Source organism: Pangasianodon hypophthalmus, chromosome 8, assembly GCF_027358585.1.
Source record: "Pangasianodon hypophthalmus isolate fPanHyp1 chromosome 8, fPanHyp1.pri, whole genome shotgun sequence".
Taxonomy (NCBI): Eukaryota; Metazoa; Chordata; class Actinopteri; order Siluriformes; family Pangasiidae; genus Pangasianodon; species Pangasianodon hypophthalmus.
In genome coordinates this window covers 14,555,101-14,578,289 of record NC_069717.1, presented here as the reverse complement: position 1 = coordinate 14,578,289, position 23,189 = coordinate 14,555,101, and the positions used below count along the sequence as shown (strand labels likewise).

The 23,189-nt window shown below is 37.6% G+C and overlaps 1 protein-coding gene across 2 annotated transcripts; it reads left to right on the top strand.

Moving 5' to 3' along the window:
- Positions 1 to 1,677: 1,677 nt before the first annotated feature.
- On the top strand, positions 1,678 to 19,190 carry pggt1b (protein geranylgeranyltransferase type I, beta subunit). 2 transcript variants are annotated; one of them, XM_026919215.3, is made up of 9 exons: positions 1,678 to 1,877; positions 2,357 to 2,475; positions 3,814 to 3,881; positions 4,941 to 5,092; positions 7,125 to 7,257; positions 13,193 to 13,238; positions 14,422 to 14,606; positions 15,761 to 15,869; positions 18,107 to 19,190. In XM_026919215.3, exons 1-9 carry the CDS (start codon positions 1,693 to 1,695, stop codon positions 18,253 to 18,255), a joined length of 1,146 nt encoding a protein of 381 aa, XP_026775016.2. In that variant the 5' UTR covers positions 1,678 to 1,692; the 3' UTR covers positions 18,256 to 19,190. The 2 variants fall into 2 exon arrangements, with proteins under 2 accessions (XP_026775016.2, XP_034162591.1); XM_034306700.2 differs by lacking the exon at positions 2,357 to 2,475 and having other exon boundaries at positions 1,728 to 1,877.
- The last annotated feature ends 3,999 nt before the right edge of the window (positions 19,191 to 23,189 follow it).

Here is a 23,189-nt window from a genome sequence, read left to right as displayed (position 1 = left end):
TGGTAGTCTTTGTTTATTTCCTTAAACTCCATGGTGCTGTCAGGCTTGCTCATTCCCGAAACTATATATACCTTTTCCTAATACTTTCACTGTAGTTACTGATTAATATGCTCTATGATGAATAATAAGAAGATCATTTTATGGGTCTTCTGTAACAGCCAGTAAAGTAAATGTAACCTTGTGAACCATGTCAATCCATATTTGTTCACATGAATAATCGAATCTAATACTCCATCCTGAAGATCCTTTCAACACACTCAGTGCTGTCTGACTTTACAGCATATAGCTGTGGAGTAATGACTCACAGCCGCACAATCCGCCGTCACCCAGAAGAGTCTGAGTTCCCTTTTGAGTGTGGTTCCTCTCAAGGTTTCTTCCTCATGTCATCACAGGGAATTTCCTTGCCACTATTGCCTCTGGCTTACTCATTAGACATTTCTGTAAAGCTGCTTTGTGACAAAGTCCATTGTTATAGGTGCTATATCAATAAAACTGAATTGACTTAAATTGAAAAGCTCTAAATGTAAATATGTCTTTAGAAGTCTCTTTTTGATGCTTCAACACCTAAATTACTTTGAATTCAACTCATTTTTATTTGTACAGCTGGAATTGATATGAATCAGGATGTATGTGTATATTTAATGAGCTAATGAGCAAGCCAGTTACAAGGAAAAATCTCTGAGATGACATCAGGGATTTCCAAAACAGAACCAACCCTCATCTGGGTGAAGCATCATTATTCCTCCACAACTGTATACTTTAAACTCAAACTGTACCATGTGTGTTGAAAGGATATTCAGTATGAGCATCATGGTCCTTATGATCAGAGCAGCAGCTCTTTGTTGCATGTCTACAGCATCTAGCTGTGATTATCCACTGAAGAGAGGGTGAGTCTTGGGCAGAAACTGTTTCTGGGAAGTGCAAGTGTTTAGAGTATCCATGTGGGACCATCCACAGCAGTCACAAGTGCAGAAAGCAGAAGTAGAGCATCAGGATGAAATGAGCAGAGCCAAAGGGTGAGAGGAGATACAGCAGTGGAAGTGTGTCAGGATCAGGCATGCCCATCACCACAAACAACAGGGGAGAGAGAGAGAGAGAGAGAATTCTACCCCAATTCTACACACACACTAAATATTTGACAATCTATCATACATATTAGCAGCACAGTATATCCCGGCCTGCCACTATATGAGGGACAGTGAGTGATCTGCCTCTCCCTTGTGTTTCTTGTAATTGTTATGATTGCTCTTCTTTATTATTCTTATTTTATAATTTTTCTTATCCTTAATTTTATTCTGTAATTTTACTCATTTTATTATTCTTTTTTTTAGTTATTCTGTATATAGTGCCTTTATACTGTCCTTAATTTATGTACATGGTTTGCACTAGTTTTTTGTTTATTTTAATCTAGTAGTATTTTATTTTGTCTTTTTATTTTATTTCTCCTGTTTTTTTGCACTACCTTTCCTTTGTACTTGCTGAAGCAATGCACATGTACAATTATTTGTCAAAGCACTGAAAAAACTGAAACTGAGAGAGAGAGAGATATGGTTATTAATTTTTCCCCATTTAACTGACATGCTCAGTATTTCACTGTTTTTTGGCTCAGCTGGTATATGTGCCCAGGTCTTCCACATCCCTATGCAAACCGGAGTTGACGGCTTTGAACGAAAAGGACTTTTATTTTCGCGGATGTTTTCCCAGAATGGCGTTCGACCGGAAACTGTAACGCTGCCTGCACAAGTAAAGATGGCGGAAGAAGACAATTCATTTGATGATTTTGAGCAGATTGATTTTTTACGAGACAGGCATGTACGGTTTTTTCAGAGATGCCTTCAGGTGCTACCCGAGCGATACGCTTCATATGAAACTAGCAGGTACAAAAAGAAGTTCACTCTTGTTCTTGTTTTTAAAGACATTTTCCGGTTTTTCTGAGCTAAGCTACTTGTGCTAGCCATAGAACTCATACAATCCATCGAGTAGGAAGATAACTAGCTAACACGTAATATCGTGCCCTAAGATTCATAATATTCCAAATGATAGTTATTTGACTAGTGATTTATATGTAAATAAGGGTATATATTTACTTCTGCGTGGTGCTGTCAGACTAAATATTGACGATACAAAAATAGCTATTAATATGTCCATTAAAAATAAATCCATGTACTAAAACAAGCCAGTAAAATTGACCATGCTGATACCACGTGACCTCTCTTATCTGAGTAATGTGTGTTAGCAGTGTCTAATATAATACTGTACACATTGCAAAAAGTGCTATGGCAGTGTTGTGTCGTTTGTTTAAATATATCGAAATCTATCTGAATGGTTTCTTTTTCTCTCTCTCTTTTAACTCAAGGTTGACAATTGTATTTTTTGCCCTGTCTGGACTGGATGTTCTTGATGCCTTGGATGTTGTAGACAAGCCCAGCTTGATTGAGTGGATTTACTCTTTACAGGTTTTACCCACAGAAGATCGTACGTCCTGGAGCTTATTCCTAATATACTTAGAGTTCTTACTTGTAAACAATCTTTGCTTGCAACTAAAAACCTGTTTCTATTATAAGTTTTTCAGTTAGAATACAGATACACATTAGAGCTGTAATATAATATATCAATATAGTGATCAGTTATCTCACGCTACACTTTTCCGACATATCACAAATATCCGCAGTATTTTTTATAATAATTAGAAACAACTGATTAGGTGTTAAATTATAATGCATCTTTTAAAAATGTTTAAATTTAGTACAATTTTGTTTTACGTTCTCTTATTATCAGTCTTTTTCAGGGTTTGTAATGTCCAATTTTTGTAATATAGAAATAAAAGTATTAATTTATGCATTTATTTATTAGTTATTAATGTAGCACAATAATTATTCTGATATGTATATATACACACACACACACATAAACACAGAACTGTGCAAAAGTCTTAGGCACATGCAAAGAAATGCTGTAGAGCAAAGATGCCTTCAAAAATAATGAAACTAAATGTTTCTACATTAAAAAAAAATACTATCAGGAGCAGTAAACAGTAGTAAATGTCATTGTTTGGTGTGATGATCCTTTGCTATAAAAAAAAAAAAAAAAAAAACAGGTACAATTTGTGCAGTTTTATAAGGAAATGAGCTGTAAGTGTTACTGAGCATCTTGCAGAAGCAGCCACAGTTCTTCTGGAGACTTTGTCACACTCGCTTCTTATTTTTGCAGCGAAACCCAGCAGCCTTCATTATGTTTTTTTTTTTTTTTGTCTGAAAAGTGTCTCTTATGTAATATGCTGCTTTCTTTACTGACATACAAACATTGTTCTGTAACATTTAATTTTGTGCTGGAAAACTAATGTTTTTGTACTGAATCAATAATATAGAAGTCATAAAATAAAAATCTATAACAAAGTTTGTACTAAAAAAAAAATAGGGTGCCTAGGACTTTTGCACAGTAGTGTGTGTGTGTGTGTGTGTGTGTGTGTGTATAAAATCTGTATGTGCTCAGTACATAGTTGAAAAGTCAAATATTGTGATATAATACTGTCGTATCACTTACCCCTAATATATACTATCCTGTTGATTATGGAACTTCTATTATTGTGCAATTAATTACTGTTTTTCTTTGTTTTTGTTTTTTTTACTGTTTGGTTTGGAACTGAGCAGATTTTTATTTTTAATCGTAATGCTTTGAATTTTAAAGAAAACACTTCCTGGCTATCATACAGACCATTAGATGGCAGTGTTGGTGTTTGTACGAGCTGCAAATCCTGACCTTTCACATATTGATGGTTTCTTGTATGTCTGTTTTTTTCCCCATTATCACCAGAATCTAATCTTTGGCGCTGTGGCTTCCGGGGATCATCACACATTGGAGTTCCATACAATGCCTCAAAGGTTGATATATGATCCCGTTCGACACCAGACGAGCATACACCTACCTTGTAGCTACACTCATTGGCCTTTTTATCAGACGCACCTACTGCTGAGGTGCACACTGTAGATATTTATTACTGACTCTAGGCAATCTTTTGGCCACACATAATACCTCAGCCTCACTTTAAACCATCCATTAGTGGAAGGGGAGCACCACAGACCACCGCTGAGCACATATTATTTGGGTGGTGGATCATAGCAGTGATACTGACATGGTAGTGGCATGTTAACGGGAGTTGCACTGGTAAGCATAGATGAGGTGCAGCAGTGTTGCTGGTGTGTTTAAGCACTGTGTTATTACTGGCCACTTTATTTGACACACATACCCTGTTGGTCCACCTTGGAGATAAGAGCTCATGTTTTTCCATGTACACTTTGTGTCAATCATCTTCTAGTTTCATTTCCCCCCCTCCCCTTTTTGGAAGGACAATGTGGACTTTGTTACCGATATATACAATTTTTAATTGTATTTTGACTATTAAAGCCACTCCTAAAAGAGGGAGGGAAGGAAAGAAATGGATGGGAGAAAATATTTAAATGAAGTAAAGAAAATCCAAGGAAAGAACAACTAAAAATGGGGAGGAAAATTCTAAAGAGTGGAAGCAAAAATAGCAAGGAAGCGATGAGTAGGCATAAATGAAAATCATGAGCCATGGATGTGTTATTCAGCTAGGTGTACATTACATGCTATCAGTATCAGTTTAAGATCACAGCACCATGATTGGCTGTGACATTGAGGTTCACAGCAAAACTGCTCTTCCTGATATGCTTGTACCAGCGCTACACACAAGCATGTTCCTGATAAAATGTGAAATGAATGTAGGTGTGCCTAATAAACTGGCAGGTTTATGGGTATTAATATAGTATTAGCTCAAGAGTTCCGTCTATCACATAGACCATCACTGTATGCTTGAAATATTTATGTCTATATACAGATTTACACCTTAAGATGTCTGTGCATTTAACACCCTTTGGACATTTTTGTCATGGATGTGTAACCTTGTGTCACCTCACTTTCAGGGCCCTGGAACTCCTCATCCATATGACAGTGGCCATGTGGCTATGACCTACACTGGCCTGGCCTGTCTCATTATTCTGGGAGATGACCTGAGTCGGGTCAATAAGGAGGCCTGTCTGGCAGGTTTGAAGGCCCTACAGCTGGAGGATGGCAGGTATTTATTCTCTCTGGAGCAGTAATCCAAACCTCAGATGCTCTAATATGCACTTGGGATATTCATCCTTTGATAGAAATTGATCCGGTAGGGTTATCTGATATAAGATTATTTTAAGACAGGAGAACTAAACATCACCTGTCAGAGACATTAGAGGAGTTCAGTATCAAATATTAAACCATGATTTAAAATATATATATATATATATATATATATATATATATATATATATATATATATATATAGGGACTGTATTTAGAGAAAAGTCTTAGAGCTTGTAATATAAGTAGCTAATGGTTGGCTTTTTATCCTGATTTTAAAGAAGTTTTTTCAGTCTTGCAGGATTTCACAAAATGTTTTAGCACTCAAAGCTAAATGTTTGTGAAAATGTAGGGGTAGTGCAAAAATGTTAATGGTATTTAAAATATTTATTATCAATGAGCCTTTAAAAAGATTGTGTGAATATTGCAGTGATTGTGGAGCTAGTAAAATATGTAGTCATTTCACCTACACTATATGGCCAAAAGTTTGTGTACACCTGACCATAACACCCATATGTGAGCCTTCCCCAAAGCTGGAAAAACACAACTGTCTTTGCTGTAGCATTAAGCTTTCCCTTCACTAGGACTAAGGGGCATAAACATGTTCCAGCATGACAGTGTCTCTGTGCACAAAGCGAGCTCCATGAAGACATGGTTTGTCAAGGTTGGAGTGGAAGAGCTCGAGTCCTAGAACAGAGCCCTGACCTCAACCCCACTGAACACCTTTCGTGTGCCAAGTCTTCTTGCCATTGTCCAAACTCTTATGCTCTTGTAGCTGAATGGGAAAAATCCCCACAGCCATGCTCCAGTCTAGTGGAAAGCCTTCCCAGAAGAGTGGAGGCTGTTATTAGGAGCAAAGCAACAACTCAGTATTAATGGCCATGGTTTTGGAATGGGATGTTCAATACTCAGATGTCTACATACTTTTGACCATATAGTGCTTTAAGAGAAATTATGCAGAAACACTGGAGTTCAAGCTTTGTCCACTCTGTGGTTTGCCCATATGATTAGATGCAGTTATGCGGCAGAAATGAACATAGAATATCTTCTGCCATTTGTGTTACCACACACATCCTACTGTAAAAGCCTTCACTACTAATACAAAGCCGAACAGGTATAATTTGCCACATAAGCGCTGTGTGAAAATAACTTAAAATCCCCTTATTATTATGTGTCGAACTACTGTTTGATACATGTATACTCTGACAAGCTGAACATACATTTATATGAGCACTTGGATTTTTTTGATGCAGTATCAACAGTGTTGTTATAATAATATATTATATGTTTAATATAACAGTTTCATGAATGGAACGATTCCTCAACTAGGAACTTTTACTGCTATTTAGGAGAACTTTTAGTAGTATGACAAGATTCTTTGTGATTTCAGCCCCTGATTTTTAACACCTAAAATGAAACATTTTGTGATTTTGTTTCCTCGTGCTCTGTTATCTCAGAGTTAGTTAGTGCTGAGATCCGAAACAACAGTGTTTTAAGTCTCATTATTTTAAGTCTCTGCTTAAACGTCAGAGATATAGAAAACTAATTTAAAGGAATCTTATTTAAGTGACCGAATCTCTTATTGAGAGAAATCTTCTGAACCACCAATGTGTGGTGATTCATTTCTTTATATCCAGTGGAGCTGTGTACAGTGTGCCTTTGTCATCTCTTTGGCCAGTAGTAGCTCAGTGGTTAAGCTTCTGTGCTAGCAGTTGGACGGGACTGAGATAAATGTAAATGTGAACTTTGCATCTTTTTATGCGCTTGTAGAAGGTGGTGTTTGTCCTTTGTAGTTTGACAGGCAGTAACATGTACCACAAAGGTCATTTTGTCATAGATACATGATCGTGTTCTTCACTGATATTGGAATAGCGTAAGATATCCTAAACGACATGTGTACTTGTGACTCTTTCAGTGCAGATCACTTGAATCAAATGTGCTGCGTGTAATCCATTAAAGTGTTTGCTGTCTGTTTTTTGTCCACTGTGCAGTTTCTATGCCGTGCCTGAGGGAAGCGAGAATGACATGAGGTTTGTGTACTGCGCTGCATGTATCTGCTATATGCTGGACGACTGGTCGGGAATGGACTGCACGAAAGCCATCGATTACATCAGGAGGAGCATGGTGAGTCTGAGACACTTCCATTTTTAGGTTTATCAAGTTCCTTCCGCTCTAGCGCACAGCTAGCAACCCTGCAATAAAGACATTAGTGTAGCAATCACTCTGCAGTGACGAGGGAAAGGTTATGGATTAACCTGCAGTCTAATAATATTTACCTTATAGTGAGTTCTTTGCTTTTTGCTTTACAGTCAAGTTGCATCGATCAACCTTTTAGTTACACACATCTGCAAACAAAGCTATAGAACATGATCCGGTACAATAATTATCTCAGCACAAAAGCTGGGCTCCATTACTGCTGCCCTTCATTTTAACCACCTGAGCCCAAGGGGGCAAGCGTCAAAGAGTTTCATCTGGCTCTGAGAAAATCACTGTGTTTCAGGCAGTCCTAATCTTGCAGAATATGGTTGAGTGCAAAGGGCTGTGAGGTTTTTTGTATAAAAAAAAGTATCAAAAGTATTGTTTTACAGTTTATCTGTAAAAGTGTCATCTGTGGCTGGAAGCCAAGTGAGCAAAATTCGGTGTGCTTTCTGGATCTTCTCTCTCCCCTGGCAATCACAGTGACGCTAACCAATTGTGGGTATCTGTGAACTCGTGTGTGTGTGTGGAAGAGGGCAGATAGCGCTTTCATTCGAGTGTGTTACGCTGCCCTGTGACACAGCATGAGCAGCAGTTCAGAAAGATATGGTTGCCTGGCTTCATTTCTGTTAATTTTGGAAATAAATAAAAATGAAATGTGTTTGTGTCCTGCAGCAAGACAACAATCCAAATCACAGAAACATCATTTGAAAAGGGGTTTAGTCATGACCTTCTGTTGCTCTACAGACCTGATCTAAAGAAGGTGGTGTACCAGAGTTATAGCAGATACTGTAGGTCAAAAGTCATTGGGTAAGAATGGTAGTGGAGTCAGTATTACAAAGGATCCAAAGGCTTTTCAGAGGACATGAAATGGGTTAGAGGCTGTTATAAAGGCAAAGACTGGACACACAAGTTATTAGAGAATAATATCACATTCAGAGAGGGAGATATTCAAGCTTTTGAACTGAGAATGAATTTTTTTTCATGATTTATATCTGAACACAGAGTGTATGAGCCTTTTTGTTACTGATAACGAACGAACCTCTAAGAAACCTGACACTAAATGTTTTGTTTTTTAGGTTTTCTTTCTATATCGTTTTATACAAACTTTTGCACTTGATTATATCTAACCTGTATAAATGACAGTACATGCTCCAGAAGCTAGCATACACACAAAGATATGAAAAAAGATGCCCTGTGTTGCAGGCTTGCTCTCAGCTAGCTATAAATAAATGGGGTTAAGCTGGAGGGATTTTCATGGCACTAATCCTCTTAAGGAGCACATTTTGGCGTTTGAGTACTAAACCCTCCCATGGGGTGAGAAATAGAAAAGAGATGGTTATAAATATTTGCTTATTATAGATTGCAAATGATTTCTAGGCTCTGTTTAACTTTCATGTGCTTTTCTCATGAATGAGGATGTAGAGAGGCACAGTTTCTTTTTCTGTTCTTGTTTTAAGCAGAGGCCATTGTTTTGCTTTTTTCATCTTTCTGGTATCATGTGCTGCTGCGTTTCCTCTGATCTAATGTGTAATGAAAAGAGTCACATACATTTCATGTTTACTCTGGGATTACATAAGTGACATTAACTGTTTATTTAAGCGAGTCAGGTTTAGGGACTGTTTAGTGTGGAATTAAAAGGCTGTTTAAACTCTGTAGGCCATATTAAAGTGAAATTGAATCAACTGGCTGTGTCTAAATAAAACAGTATGTGACTAATTACGTTAAACAGATGACTGATGATGTTATGATTATGCTCAATTGATATAATCTATGTAACTGGATTTGACTGGAGACATTGCACAGTTAAACTAGAGATTTTCCAAGCTACATATTCATACAAATATTCTTGTCGTCCACGTTATTAGGAAAACTTACACCTGCCTATTCATGCAGTTATCCAGGGGTAGCAGCGCAGTGTATAAAATCATGCAGATACAGGTCAAGAGCTTCAGTTAATATTCAGTTAATGTTAAAACAGCAGAATTGGGGGGAAAATGTGATCTCGGTGACTTTGTCCATGGCATTGGTGCCAGAACAGCAGGTTTGAGTACTTCAGAAACTGCTGATCTCCTGGGATCCACAACAGTATCTAGAGTTTATACAGAATGGTGTGGGGGGAAAAACATCTAGTGAGTAGCAGAAGTGTCTTTTGGATAAGAGAAGTCAGAGATGAATGGTAGGTATTTAACCATACAGCGTATTGTTTTGTTCGATACGAGGCTCTGGATTCAACAGACTGCATGATAATGTAGGCAATTTACCATAAAATACCACTTATTACATGAGGTGTAATAAACATTTAAACTTAATCAAGCCCACATTGCCTCTGAAAAAGTAGCTTCTTCCTCATCTCAAATCTAGGGGGTTAAAAAAAACACTCTTCTTCTAAGCACATTGTTTTTATGCCACTTGCATAGCTGGCATTTCAATTTAGATATCTAAGTATCAGGCTGTCTTCCAATCTTCAGGACATGGTGCAAATGAATATTGTCCCAGGACTTCAAAATATTAAGGCCCGCTTTGTTAAACGCAGCATGCTTCACCTCCGTCTTTGGGGCAGAATAAATGGAATCAAAATAATGGCAGCAAGGATTTAAAGATTAACTATATTTCAGTGACGGTTCTTTTGACCGTAACTACATCATTATTCAAACACAGTACAATCAGCTAGTAAAGGATTTTGTGTGGAATGGGAAGAATCCAAGAATAAGTCTCAACCAACTGTATGTCACCAGAGGGAAAGGGGAACTGGTGCTCCTGAACATAGAGCTTTATTATATTACTTGTAAGATCGTTAGATTAAGCAAACACTGGTCATTAGAGAATGGTGTTCAAGCAGGGTGGGTGGAGTTAGACAGCAGTCACCTCACCCTTTAGACTTATACATGCGTTTTCTCAGAAAACATCTGAACTGATTGTAGAGGGGGGGTAAAATACACAAAATATTTCAGCTTTCTCAATATAAGAAAAACCCTTCAATTAAAATAGGAAAAGAAACTGTACACTGGAAAACACATGCATGCACATGTCTGAAAATGATCATCTGTGCTTTACAGAATGGCAGCAAATATATTCAAGAGGAAAGTGAAAATTTAAGAATAATATGAGGAAGTGACCAGGATGTTGGGGAGAATCTTGTGTATAAGGCTGAGTGGCCAGTACAGGATATCACAAGTAAATTTACATATTACAAAATAATTCACAGATATTACAGGACTCTGGTCAGACTTCAAAAACTGGGGATAATACATACAATAATGAGTGCTGGAAATGCCGTAATTGTGTTGGTACCTTTTTGCATCTAATGTGGGATTGTCCCTTGATTTCACCTTTCTGGGCTCAAGTTGTTTGTACAATTGAGAAATGCTTAGAACAGCCCTTGGCAAAGTGTCCACACTTTTGTCTGCTGAGTGGCAAGTTGGTGTTACCGGACACAATATCTAAGCCACGTTTAGGTTTAGCTCTTCCAGGATTTATTAATGCAGCTAGGATAACAGTCTTGTATGAATTAATGTTAACCAAATGTCAAGATGTCTAAATTTGGTCTAATTTGTAGTATCTTTCTCGCATTCCTAGAAAAAAGGAGTGGGGATGACAGTGTAGTTAGATGGCGTATTTATATTGTCATGACAGTGGCTGTGTGCTGTGTGGATGGGGGATGATGTGGTCTACCATGATGTACCATGTGACTTGGGTTACCACTAAAAATTTGAGTTATGTGTATCTGTTAAGTTCTAAGGGCTGTAATGTACTATGTTCTATTCTTGTTGAAAAGCAAATAATAAAAAAAAAAAAACCCTGTGTGACAGCACAACTCGCTAATAGGTGAATGTGAAGTAAAGCTCACCATGCCTCTGACACAGCCCCTTGAGAATTACACCACCAGGGTGGCATTGTTGTGGTTTTTATGCCAAATTGGGGTAGTTTCGAAACCACAAATCAGAAATGGGTTTGCACCACAGTAGAGACTCCCTTTTCCGCTTCGCAAAATCACTAGGCTAGTTTCAGGTCTTTTGGTGCCATTTTTGAGAGTTGTAGGTGTGAATATTTGCTGAGATCTTGCAACCCTGCACAGTAGTGCACATTCACTGCCTTGGTGAGACAGCTGATGTATATGTAGCTTTGTTTAATTTTGTTACCCTCTAATGCCCAGCTTCTTGTTAAATGCCACTAAGAGTGAACGGATCACACAAACACTGTCATGTGTGAATGTTTTAATCTATTGAAAATTGAAACCATTGCCAATGGAGGCAGTGCTTATTTCTGCTGTATCAGAAATGATGTATCGTATCCAGACACCACCGTATTGTATCATATCAAATCTGAATTTTCATTACACCTCTAGCGAATGGCCAGACTGGGTCAGCTTGATAGAAAGACTTCAGCAACTCAAATAACCACACTTTACAACCATAAAGGGACCACATCAGGTCCCACTCCTGTCAGCCAAGAACAGGAAGCTGAAGAAACAGCAGGCATCTCTCATCAGCAAAGGGTTTTTCGCCCACACACCTAATGCTCGCTGGATGGGTTTTTTTTTTTTTTTTTTTTTTTTTTTTGGTTTGTATTTTTGCACCATTCTGTGTAAACTTTAGATACTTTTGTGTATGCAGATCCCCAGGAGATCATCAGTTTCTGAAATATTCACACCAGCCTTTCAGACATCAACATCCTTGCCACAGTCACTGAGATCACAGAAAGCTTTTCGGAATCAGGAACACACAGATAGATCAAGTTGATTTGCAAAATAAAGTCTAGCTTATAGCACATAGACGCTAACCAGACTGGAATAATATCTTTTAGGTGCGATACAAGGAAAGAACAATGACTTTATATATGGGTGGGCGTAGTAACAGGGTTTTAGAAGTAAAGCCAAAGTGTCTCTGAGGCCCTCGAAGTTGCTGGCTGCAGTACATTTTTTTTTTTTTATGCCCCGCCCATTTCCATGTAAGTGAATGGTAAACAAGCCAAACTTACATTTTAATTACACCTTATGTTTGGAAAGTTCGGTAGGTTTTACAAGTTTAGCGGATCTTGATACGTTTTCTGGTACGTGCCTCATTTTAGACTAGCTTGTTAATGAGCTAGCTAGCTGCTAGATACCATTAGCAAACTGAAACACCTTGATGGGAAGATGAAACATTAGCTCACTAGCTAGATATCATAATATTAATTCGATTTGGATATTAAAATTGCCCATATTGTAAATTATACATAAAATAAATTATGTGAACATCCTGTTCATTTAGGTAGCTGGGTTTTTTCCTCCTTTTTAAACGTACTCCACCAACAGAACGAGCAGAGCATAAAAGTGATCACTTCACCACCATTCCATCAGTATATTTGAGCAGCAAGGCACAACCAGTGTTCCACATTAGAAACTTTTGTTAGAAGAGGATAATAATCATAAACTTGTTTGTTTCCCTTAGTCTATATTAATGCACTTAACTAGCAAGCTAGCCGGCTTGACATTATTACGTCTTGACATTACTAGCTAATGCACTTTATAGTGTAGTCAGTAACATGGGACAGGGCAGCACACTGGAGCTTTTCATTTGCCCTAGCTAATGATTTATCATAACTCCGTCCCTGTCTTTACAAATTTCCTCAAGTAAGAGTATAAAAGGTACTGCAAATTTAAACCACAAGTACAATTTATTCAAAAAGTTAAGTGAATGACCAGAGTAAATGTGGCATACTTGTGTGTGTATTATTGCGCTAAACCAAACAATAAAAAAAAAAAAAAAAAAACTACATTCTAACACTACATGTTTTTTTCCGTGGTCTGTTTAGTCTCTTATGTATTTTGTGTCCTTAACTGTAGGAGTTATGTAACTTGTGATTTTATCATTCTTTCCAGTCCTATGACAACGGCATTGGTCAAGGAGCTGGCTTGGAGTCTCACGGTGAGTGAAGCTTATTGCAGATATTGTATTGCCCACGCAAACGGAAACACACATATCAGCTTGTACAGGATGCGCCTGCCATCTGTTTCTTCCTTGTAACCGTTCAATGAGAGCAAGCTGCATTCTCTTTTACGAGCTATTCATCTTCCCTGAATAGTCGTAGCTCACTCGAGTTTCTACAGCTACTGTGATCACTGTGTGATTCATCAAAAGATCACAGGACATTGCTGACAGTTTCTTTGATCTTCCCAAAGCTCCACCTTTAACAGTAACTCGCTGGTCAGGCACTAGGATTCTGTCGACGTCCCAGGAAGTGAATCTAAATGCACAGGAAAGGAGTGCACTTGTGACTTCACTACAAGTTTGGAGTATATAAATCCAAAAAAAAATTTTTTTTTCTCATTGCTGATAGATAGTTACAATTAGGAGTTGCATTTAGTCTCAAGCATGCGGTTAATCTTTTTTTTTTTTTTTTTTTTTTTTTTTTTTTTTTTTGCGCAAACTTTATTTATGGGATTTTCAAATTTTTCAATCAGAACAATGAATACAAATACAAACAACAACATGAACCATACCCCCCCTGGAGAAATACTTATAAAGTAATAAAATAATAATAACAATAATAGATACATATGTGTGACAGAAAGAGAGAGTCAGTGATGAAGAAGAAGAAGAAAGAAAAGAAAAAAAAACCAACAATAATAAAGTACAAAAAAGGTGCTAAGTTGTTCTTTTTAACTTATTTTATACTCTGATACACAAATTAAAACACCCACATTTACAACAATAGAAAACAGAAGAGAATAAAATATAAACGATAAACTATAAAGCAGTGGAATTAAAACAATACAAAATAAAATAAAACAATACGAACTAATAAAACAATGCCGACAGAGAGTTGAAAACACCACAAGTGCCACCACATTCAGAGCAGCAGTGTAGTTTGTGATCATATATCTGACATGAAGCATGTGGTTACTCTTTATTCTCTCTCTTTAAGTGAAATCTCAGTAAATATACATTATCATAACTACAGGAAAACCTGTAGAGGTTTCCTGTCAAGTCTGACATTCATGCCATCCTATCACCATCCTTGCTACATTTCAGTTCTCGTTATTAGGGACTGTGTTTCAGAAAATGCCACATGCTATCACTAACACATACTGTGTGTCTCTTTTCTTAGGTGGATCCACATTTTGTGCCATAGCCACGCTGTGTCTGATGGGCAAATTAGACGAGATGTTCAGCGAGCGAGAGCTGAACCGAATACGCAGGTGGTGCATCCTCAGACAACAGAATGGTTTCCATGGACGCCCCAATAAACCTGTGGATACATGTTACTCATTCTGGGTGGGAGCGACATTGGAGGTAATTGAAAAGCCAGTGTTTCTGACGTCCATTTTTTTTTTTTTTTTTCTCACTATGTTCGAGGATTTGTTCTAACAAATATTCAGTAATTGCAGGCAAGTCAAACAATATGGATCGGGCAAAATATGTATGAAAAATGAGGCATATTTGTATGTTTCTGTGGCAGGTAAAACTTACACAAAGTTCAAATTTTGCCAACATCAGGGTGTGTACTGCTGTAGGGGGGATACAGGCTGAAATATTGAGCTGATGATGATTCCATAAAGCATTTACTGTGAATTTGTTATTGTTCATTATTTCTCTGTGTTCTATCTGTCAAACATCTATCTGCCACCAGTGACAGAAGGAACATTTAATTGCTCTTGAAAATGATAAATGATGACAGCATAGTGGTCACCCAAATATCCATTACATCTCTAAATAAAATACAACTCTATAATACAATCTGAGTAATAAAATTAGGCAGAAAGCGCATCCTTACTCTGTACATGATTCCTCCCAATGGAATGTGTTACTTTAACAGCATATGTGTTGGGTTGGCTGCTTGAGCACAGAATTGTTCAGTGTGTATTGTCCGTGTTTGATTACTGTCAGTTAGAAGAATGTGCGTTTGTCCTGAGCAGAGACCTTCCACTGTTAGTGTGTGTTCTAGTCTGTGAGGAAACAGAGCAAATGATTGTTTGTTTATATTCCAGCCGTTCCAGTAACCAACCTTATTGTTTTACTGGTAAATGGATGTCCAGGGTTTGCTCAATAAATTTTAGGGCTATATGGTTATATCTATGGGACCATGGTATACAGCATTAAAACTATTTTCAAAAGGTCGCGCACAAACCAGGTATGTTAGTTTTTTTTTTTTTTATATTCAGTGCAGTGCCAATGCTCTGTGATGTAGTGAAAAACTGAATTTTGTAATTGTTTTCAACCATATGAATATACTTCATATTAAAACACCACTGGCTACAAACTGATGTGTGTGCTTTACATCAGACTTGTGTATGTGTTTGTTTTATGTAGTTTAAAGCATTCTAGTGCTTAATTCTAGCAGTCCTTTCTTACGAAGCTGTGTTGTGTACTTCACTCCAATAGTTTATAGATGAACATGCCACCTCTCAGAAGAATCATTTGAACTAAATCAAGCTTTTGTTTTTCAGCTCCTTGACGTATTTCAATACACAGATTTTGAGAAGAACCGAAACTACATCATGTCCACTCAAGACAGTTTGGTGGGTGGATTTGCTAAATGGCCAGACAGCCATCCAGGTAGAATTACAGTTCTGTGTGTGTGTGTGTGTGTGTGTGTGTGTGTGTGTGTGTGTGTGTGTGTGTGTGTGTGTGTGTGCGCGTGTACGTGTACGTGCGCACATGCATTCACTATTGTCATGTGAAACCAAAGTGTAATTCAGTACATGGGGTGTGAATGTCTAATTGATGAGTACAGGCTCAACTGAAACAGAATGTGTTTAGGTTACTGGAAAATTTCTGTTCACGTCTATGCATTCTGCTTTATCCCAGATCCTTTTTAAGAAGGTGGCCAAAAGCTATACACTGGAAATGGATTATCAGTCACTACAGATTTTTGGCATATCAGTGTTATAGATATCACTATTGATATTGGTGTATATAAGGTTGGGGGTGGGGTTTCCACAGTAAATTGGCCTTCACGTAATTCACAGAAAGTTTATTTTCAAGCATGTTAGCTTTGGGATGTGAGGCATAGATGTGAATTTTTAACTGTCCTGAGGTCAGAAACAGGAGCAGTGCTTAATGGAGAGGTTATGCACGGTTATCTAAAGTGCACCTTTTTATTTTATTCATAATACATGATATATTTTTTGTGTTTATAAAAACATTTTAATTCTCAGCATTTAATTAACTTTAATACAGTGGGTTTGGAAAGTATTCAGTCCTCTTCTGTTTTTGCATGTTTTTAGAAATTCTTGCATATTTCTTAAAAATAGATAAAGATTCAGACAATTGTATGTGTATGTGTCCACTAAGTTGACTGGTGAAGCGGCGTTCCAGGTGTGTTTATATTTACTATAACCACACTGGGACGTTTCACTGTGTGTATCACTCCGCTCATCTGTGTTTTCCACGTAGAATTCCACTTCCTAGTTCGAAACAGTTTCTACAGTAATGTTAGTGACATCGTCAGCGGACATGGCTGATTCAGGAATGTAACTTTTGGCTTAAAATATGAAAGGTTGTCAGATGAAAAGGAAGAAGGGACACCAGTTTTACCGGAAGCATCTTTAACAGGAATGTACAGATCAATGTGAGCTAGCTAGGGAGCTATCCTACATGCTATAAAGTGAGTGTGGCTTCTTCCGGATCAATTTCTGTTCGCGGAGCAAAAATAAACAGAATATTTGACCATATTGTGTTCGAAATGTCACTTACTATATTAACTATATTAATTTCTTTATAGAATTGTTGTATAAAAGCAGTATCACACTCTTGCTCATGCGATATTGTTTAATTGATTAATTGAATTTGAATTTGTCAAGTGGTAAAGTTTTAGAGATATCTCAATATAATCAAAGCAATCAGGGTGTACCTGAGCAAGTCTGGAGTGCCTCAGCCAAGGGTCTGAATGTTTAGCTAAATGAGAGATTTCTCACTTTTTGATTCTTTTTGGAAAAATTTCTAAAAACACGTTTTTGCTTTGTCTTATTGTGTGTAGATTAATAGCAAAAATGCAATGTGCAAAAACTGAAGGCATCTACACACTTTCCAAACCCACTGTATACTTAAAATATTAATTCTCTATATTTTGATTAGGTCTGGGATTATTTTTTGGTTCTCCTTAGACTAGAACCTGAAGGATACACTTGCTACAGTGATTATTTACATACTAATGTACATTAGAGTTCGATTCCTTCCATGGCCTTTTCATTATAATTCAATTTAGTGCACATGCTAAGCAGAAAAATCCTTTTGGAGCTACTCCCTTGGGAGCAACCGGACAGCTGAAATGGACTTCATGCATTATTCATAAACTATTAAAGAGGCCGTGTTCTGAGGCATACCAAATTCAGCTGATGTTCATGTAGATTTTTGTCCTTGCACCCACAAAAGCTGGAAAGACATCCTACATTAAAAAGTCTTAATAGGTTTTACTGTAAATTGCTGAAATTATTAGCAAAGATCAGAAAGTCAGTTTTTATGATTATGCCTAATTTGTCAGTCTTTGTCTCTGAAGTAAAATTAGTATAAGTATTAAAATAGCACATATGAAGCATATTTCTGTTGCACTGTGGTGATCCTCTACACCTTAATCTTACTTTTCACCATATGGCAGAGTGGGGTCTCATTTTCAGTTTGTCTTGGGTAGCCTGCTGAACAAAGCCACAGCTTTTGAATTTAGGCTTCAGGGGATGAGATGCTAATTCTGTTACAGCTACTTGAATAAAGTTCTGCTAGCATGGCTGTGTGTGTATGTGTGTGTGTGTGTGTATTCAACTGACTCCTTTCTGTCATGTCCTCCTGCCTCTCAGACCCTCTGCACACCTATTTTGGCATCTGCGGCCTGTCTTTGATAGGCGAGCCCAGTCTGCTCAAGGTGCACCCCGCGCTGAATGTCAGCTACAGAGCCTTCGAGTGCATGCAGCAGCTGCACCGGACATGGAGGGAGAGCTGCACATGACAGCGTGACATACATACATACAACCACAGCAGCCTCCGCATCAAGTGCAAGGATGAACCTCGTCCCTCTGAGCCCAGCTGCATTAACCTTAGCAGTAGTAGATAGAAACCAAGCTGACCATGGACCGTCTCATATAATGGAGGCAGAGAGGAGGCGATGAATAAATAATCGGGTCCAGCCTAATCAATTATTGAACCCGAAACTGTCAGTCGCTGCTTAACCCATGCAGAACGTTGTTTGGGTCCCTCATGCATAAACAGGACGTCTTGTTCCTCACCACCAAGGTTTTCTTTTTAACAAGCTGCAATCAGGTCTTTTGTTAGACATTGGTTAGATTCTTGAAATGTCCAGTTTTTTCCCATTTGATGCTTTTGTTTGCTTTCAATATATTTTACGTGAATATGTAACCTCTAATAAGAATAATGTCCATTAGAATATCTGTTCAAGCAAAATGTCCTTATAAAACCTACTTTAAACTATTCTTTGTTACAATCATGTGATCTCCAATAACATGCAACTTGTATTTAAAACGTACTTTCTTTTCAAAAGCAAAGGTTATTGCATTGTTTTAGGAATGAACAGAGCACTCCTTCTCCTCAGTGAATGTGCCTCAGATAAATAACTCATTGATTAATAGCTCACCCTTCCTTTAACCCTACCCCATGTTGCTGCAAATTAATGTCACTTCTTGAAAAGACACTTGAATGTGTTTCAGCAGAATTGGAGAATTTATTTTTTCTATGCCTATAGAAATATCAATGTTAGAGATAAAAACAAAGCCTTTCTATTAATTATGAAATGCCAATGCTGTAAATTGCAATTTCAGTGTGATTAATAAATAACCATCTTTTATGTCAGAAGAACATTTATAACTGTGCCTGTAAGGCAGTGTGTATTTAAATGGGAAATAAATAAAGTATTCAATTTCTGTTTGATTCTGCTGCATTCAGTCATTATGTGTGTGTATGTATATATATATATATATATATATATATATATATATATATATATATATATATATATATATATATATATATAAGAATCTATCATAAAGCCTTTATTTTCTTGGTCGTTTACTGTAAAGATTTTAAGCTGTAGCTAATACTTGCTTGGAACTATAGCCCATTTCAGCATGATTTTCCTCCAGACATTGACACTGTTTGTGGTTGAATAACACGAGGCAACATGTTAGAAGATGAGATGTAATTAGCAGAAGGCTTATGTTCTTTCGTATGGAGATCGCAGCATTGTCTGTCTTCATATGCGCTTTAGATTAGTTGACAAACTTTAGGTTTGGCACAGTATGAAAAATTCAAGATAAAAACTACAGATTAGTATCATGAGTTTCAGTTTATTTTGGAGGGTTACAATAAACTATATATAATATTTAAATTGATTGTGCAAATGATTATGGGGGAAATTTACAGAATATTACTGTTTAAAAAAGGGCAGCCATCAATACTGAGCGGTTTAAAAAATAAAAAATAGTTTTTTCTCTAACTTCCACCTTGTATGGTGATTGTTTAAAATTAGAGAGCCTTGTTAAATTGTGTAGTCAAAAGTCAAAAGTGTTATGTGTCATAGAATTGCAAATTTACTAAACTGATGCTCAGACCTGTTGATATTAATGTTACATTTCTGTGACATTCCCCCCGGTGTGTTTACTTTGTGTTCCTGGAAGGACAGCTGTGATCAGAGATGTCAGAGACGCGGGTTTAGGGCAGTAGACATGTCTAGCATTATTGATTCAGAGGAAGTAAAATGGATCTTGCTGCAGTTGACTTGCCATAATGACTTTCCTGTAACTGAAGCTCTAAAACAATCTCAAACATAGGAGCTATAAGTTTGAGTATTATGTTATCCAGTTTTTTTCCCCATAGTAACATGAAAGCCGAACTGGGACTACCATAATTTCAGTACAACAATAATTTAGTACTTCTATAGTCCTGATTCCTAAATAAGATACAATCGACCATTGTAGTGCCATCTTCATAATGTACACTGTGATAAACAAATATGTACTGCTTCTTCTAATTAGAAGCCATTGAAGTCTTGACTTACATGTTTATATAGTTAGCAGTGTAGCTTAATCTTTTATTACCTGGAAGCAAGCATATTGAAGTGAGGGGAATAGTAGAACCTACTACTTATTACCCTAATGTCACAAGGGCCCACAATAAGCAGTAATTAAAGTAATATTGCCAAAGTGAATAGGTTGTAAGACCTACAGAACATATTGGACAACCTCTGGGTCATTATCACCCCTCTGAAATGTGCAAAAGGTTTTACCACTGAATCTACCACTCTACAGCTGTCCGTTAGTTAGTTAGCTCAGAATACAGGTGAGCTACACAGCTATTGGTTTTAGAATAGATTAACGCTTTTTACCAGAAACCAAATAATGGAATTTCTGCCTGTTTTGGGGTGCCTGTGTTCAGGATTGATTTATTTGTGATGTAACACTCCACAGTTGTGGTTAATGGCTTATATGAAAGTAGACACTCAGGGCTTTAAGAATTTGCAGTGTTTCTACCTATTTTTTTTTTACCTAACCTACTAGTTTAAATTTTATTGTGGCAGTTATATACTATCAAAAACCCTTTGCTAGTTGTGCTGTCCGTTTTATCTCTGTAGCACTGTTATTGTGAAGAGGTGTGAATTGTTTCCCCAGCAGGGGGCTCACACCCCTCCCCTTTCCCATCACCCTGCTCACCAGCAGCTAAACACAGTCACGATACTCTACACACAGAAACCCAACAGTGTCCTGACTAATCTTATAACAGACTTGCGGTGATAAAATAATTCATTCATATTTTCTATAATAAATTGCTTTCTATAATAAATATTTTCTATAATTAAATGGTCTCACTCAGGGTGTGTCAGGATAAGCTCCTGATCCACTGTGACCCTGACCAGGATAGAGCTCTTACTGAAGATGCATAAATGAATATGAAAAAATTTTATTAAATGCAGTTAGCACGTCTTCCTCGCCCCTCCAGGGTTGGGGGTTCAGTTTCCGCCCTGTGTGCGTGGAGTTTGCATGTTCTCCCTGTGCTTCGGGGGATTCCTCCGGGTACTCCGGTTTCCTCCCCCAGTCCAAAGACATGCATTGTAAGCAGACTGGCATCTCTAAATTCTCCATAGTGTGCGTGTGATTGTGCCCTGCGATGGATTGGCACCCTGTATAGGGTGTACCCCACCTTGTACCCCAAGTCCCCTGGGATAGGCTCCAGGCTCCACACGACCCTCTGTAGGATAACCGGTACACAAAAAGGATGGATATCATCATCTCCGTATTATCATCCATATTTCCGGTATAACTGTGCATTTTTAATTTGGGAGTCTGTTAGTCCAGCCTGTTAGTCCAGTGTGTGACAATGCTGTGAATTCAGAAACCCTGCCTGGTCACGTGGGAAGTAATTGATTCCGATTGTCAAATGTGTCGGCCCTATAATGTTATGTTCAGCTAGAGTGTAGTTTGAGTAGTTTAGGTGAGATAGACCTCTACTGTTTGCTACATTAGCCTCGTAGTTCCAGTACAGAACTAAAAAGACAAACATCAGACACCAAACTTGTCTTTGTCGATGGACTACATTTAGGATAAAGGTGTCTGCCCAATGCTGTAAATGTAAATGTCCTGTAAGTGGAAGATTGTGTAAATTAAAGGAAAAATCCACTCCAAATGACTTGTATCATTAATAGTTATAATTAATGTGAGCTTCAGTGGTATCCAAGATTTATTTTGTAATAAAATTCTGAGTTGACTGTTTTTTGGTATAAACGTCTTTCATTGATATGTTGATATATTTTCACTTTGTTTAATGGTTTCCTACATTACCCACAATGCTGTTCAACTACCTGCTGATAGTGATAGATTTTACAGATATGCTGTATTTGCTTTAGGTCATTCAACATACAGACATATTCGCTTGTTAAATCTGTAACATTGACTACACAGAAGTTTGAGGAAGAAAATATACATCATTCATCTCAGTTAGCTGGCTAGCTTGTTGCTAACAAAAGACGAACATTGAAGTGTCCATGTTTTTTTTTTTTTTTTCACTTTTTCCAGTCAAATTTGCTGAGGTCAAAAATGACGTCATTCCGACCTGCAAATTATCACTTAGGAGGCAAGTCAAATGCAGTATTAGCCCTTGCTGCTACTTAAAGCGAGTGCTGCAGCAGCACTTTAGTACTTTAGTCTGTGTAGCTCTCTCACCTCTTCATCTGCATACTCTGCTCAAACATGCTAATACCACCTTCAACACCATCGCTAAGTAGTCTAAGTGCAACTGTGTCATATAGTTGCATTGCATTCTGGAACTCTGAGTCCAACTTTCGCTATTGCACTGCTTTGTGGGGTTTCTCAATAATATGACACTGAACATTGCTGAAAAATGCTAAATGAGAAAAGAAGCTCTTGCTCTTTTTTTTTTTTGACTGGTATGTTTGAGATTGTTGGAAATTCTTCTCCTATTACACACCTGTGCTAGCAATCTCCACCTGTAACCTCAGATCATCTGCTAACTTCTCACAGGAATAAAAAACATACAGCACCAACCAGCAAACACATCACAAATATACAGTATAAATATAAATATATTTAATGTACTTCAGGGTGGAGTGTTCTTTTAATTAGAATAGCAATAACGGATAACAACAGTAGGCACACATCCATCCATTTTCTGTACCACTTATCCTATACAGGGTTGTAGGGTAGCCTGGAGACTATTCCAGGGAACTCTGGTCACGAGGTTGGGGACACCCTGGACAGGGGTCCAGCCCATTGCAGGGCACACTCACACACACAGACACACTACGGACAATTTGGAAATGCCTACAGCCTACAGTGCATGTCTTTGGACTGGGGAAGAAAACCGGAGTACCCAGAAAAAACCCCAAAACACAGGGAGAACATGCAAACTCCACACAAC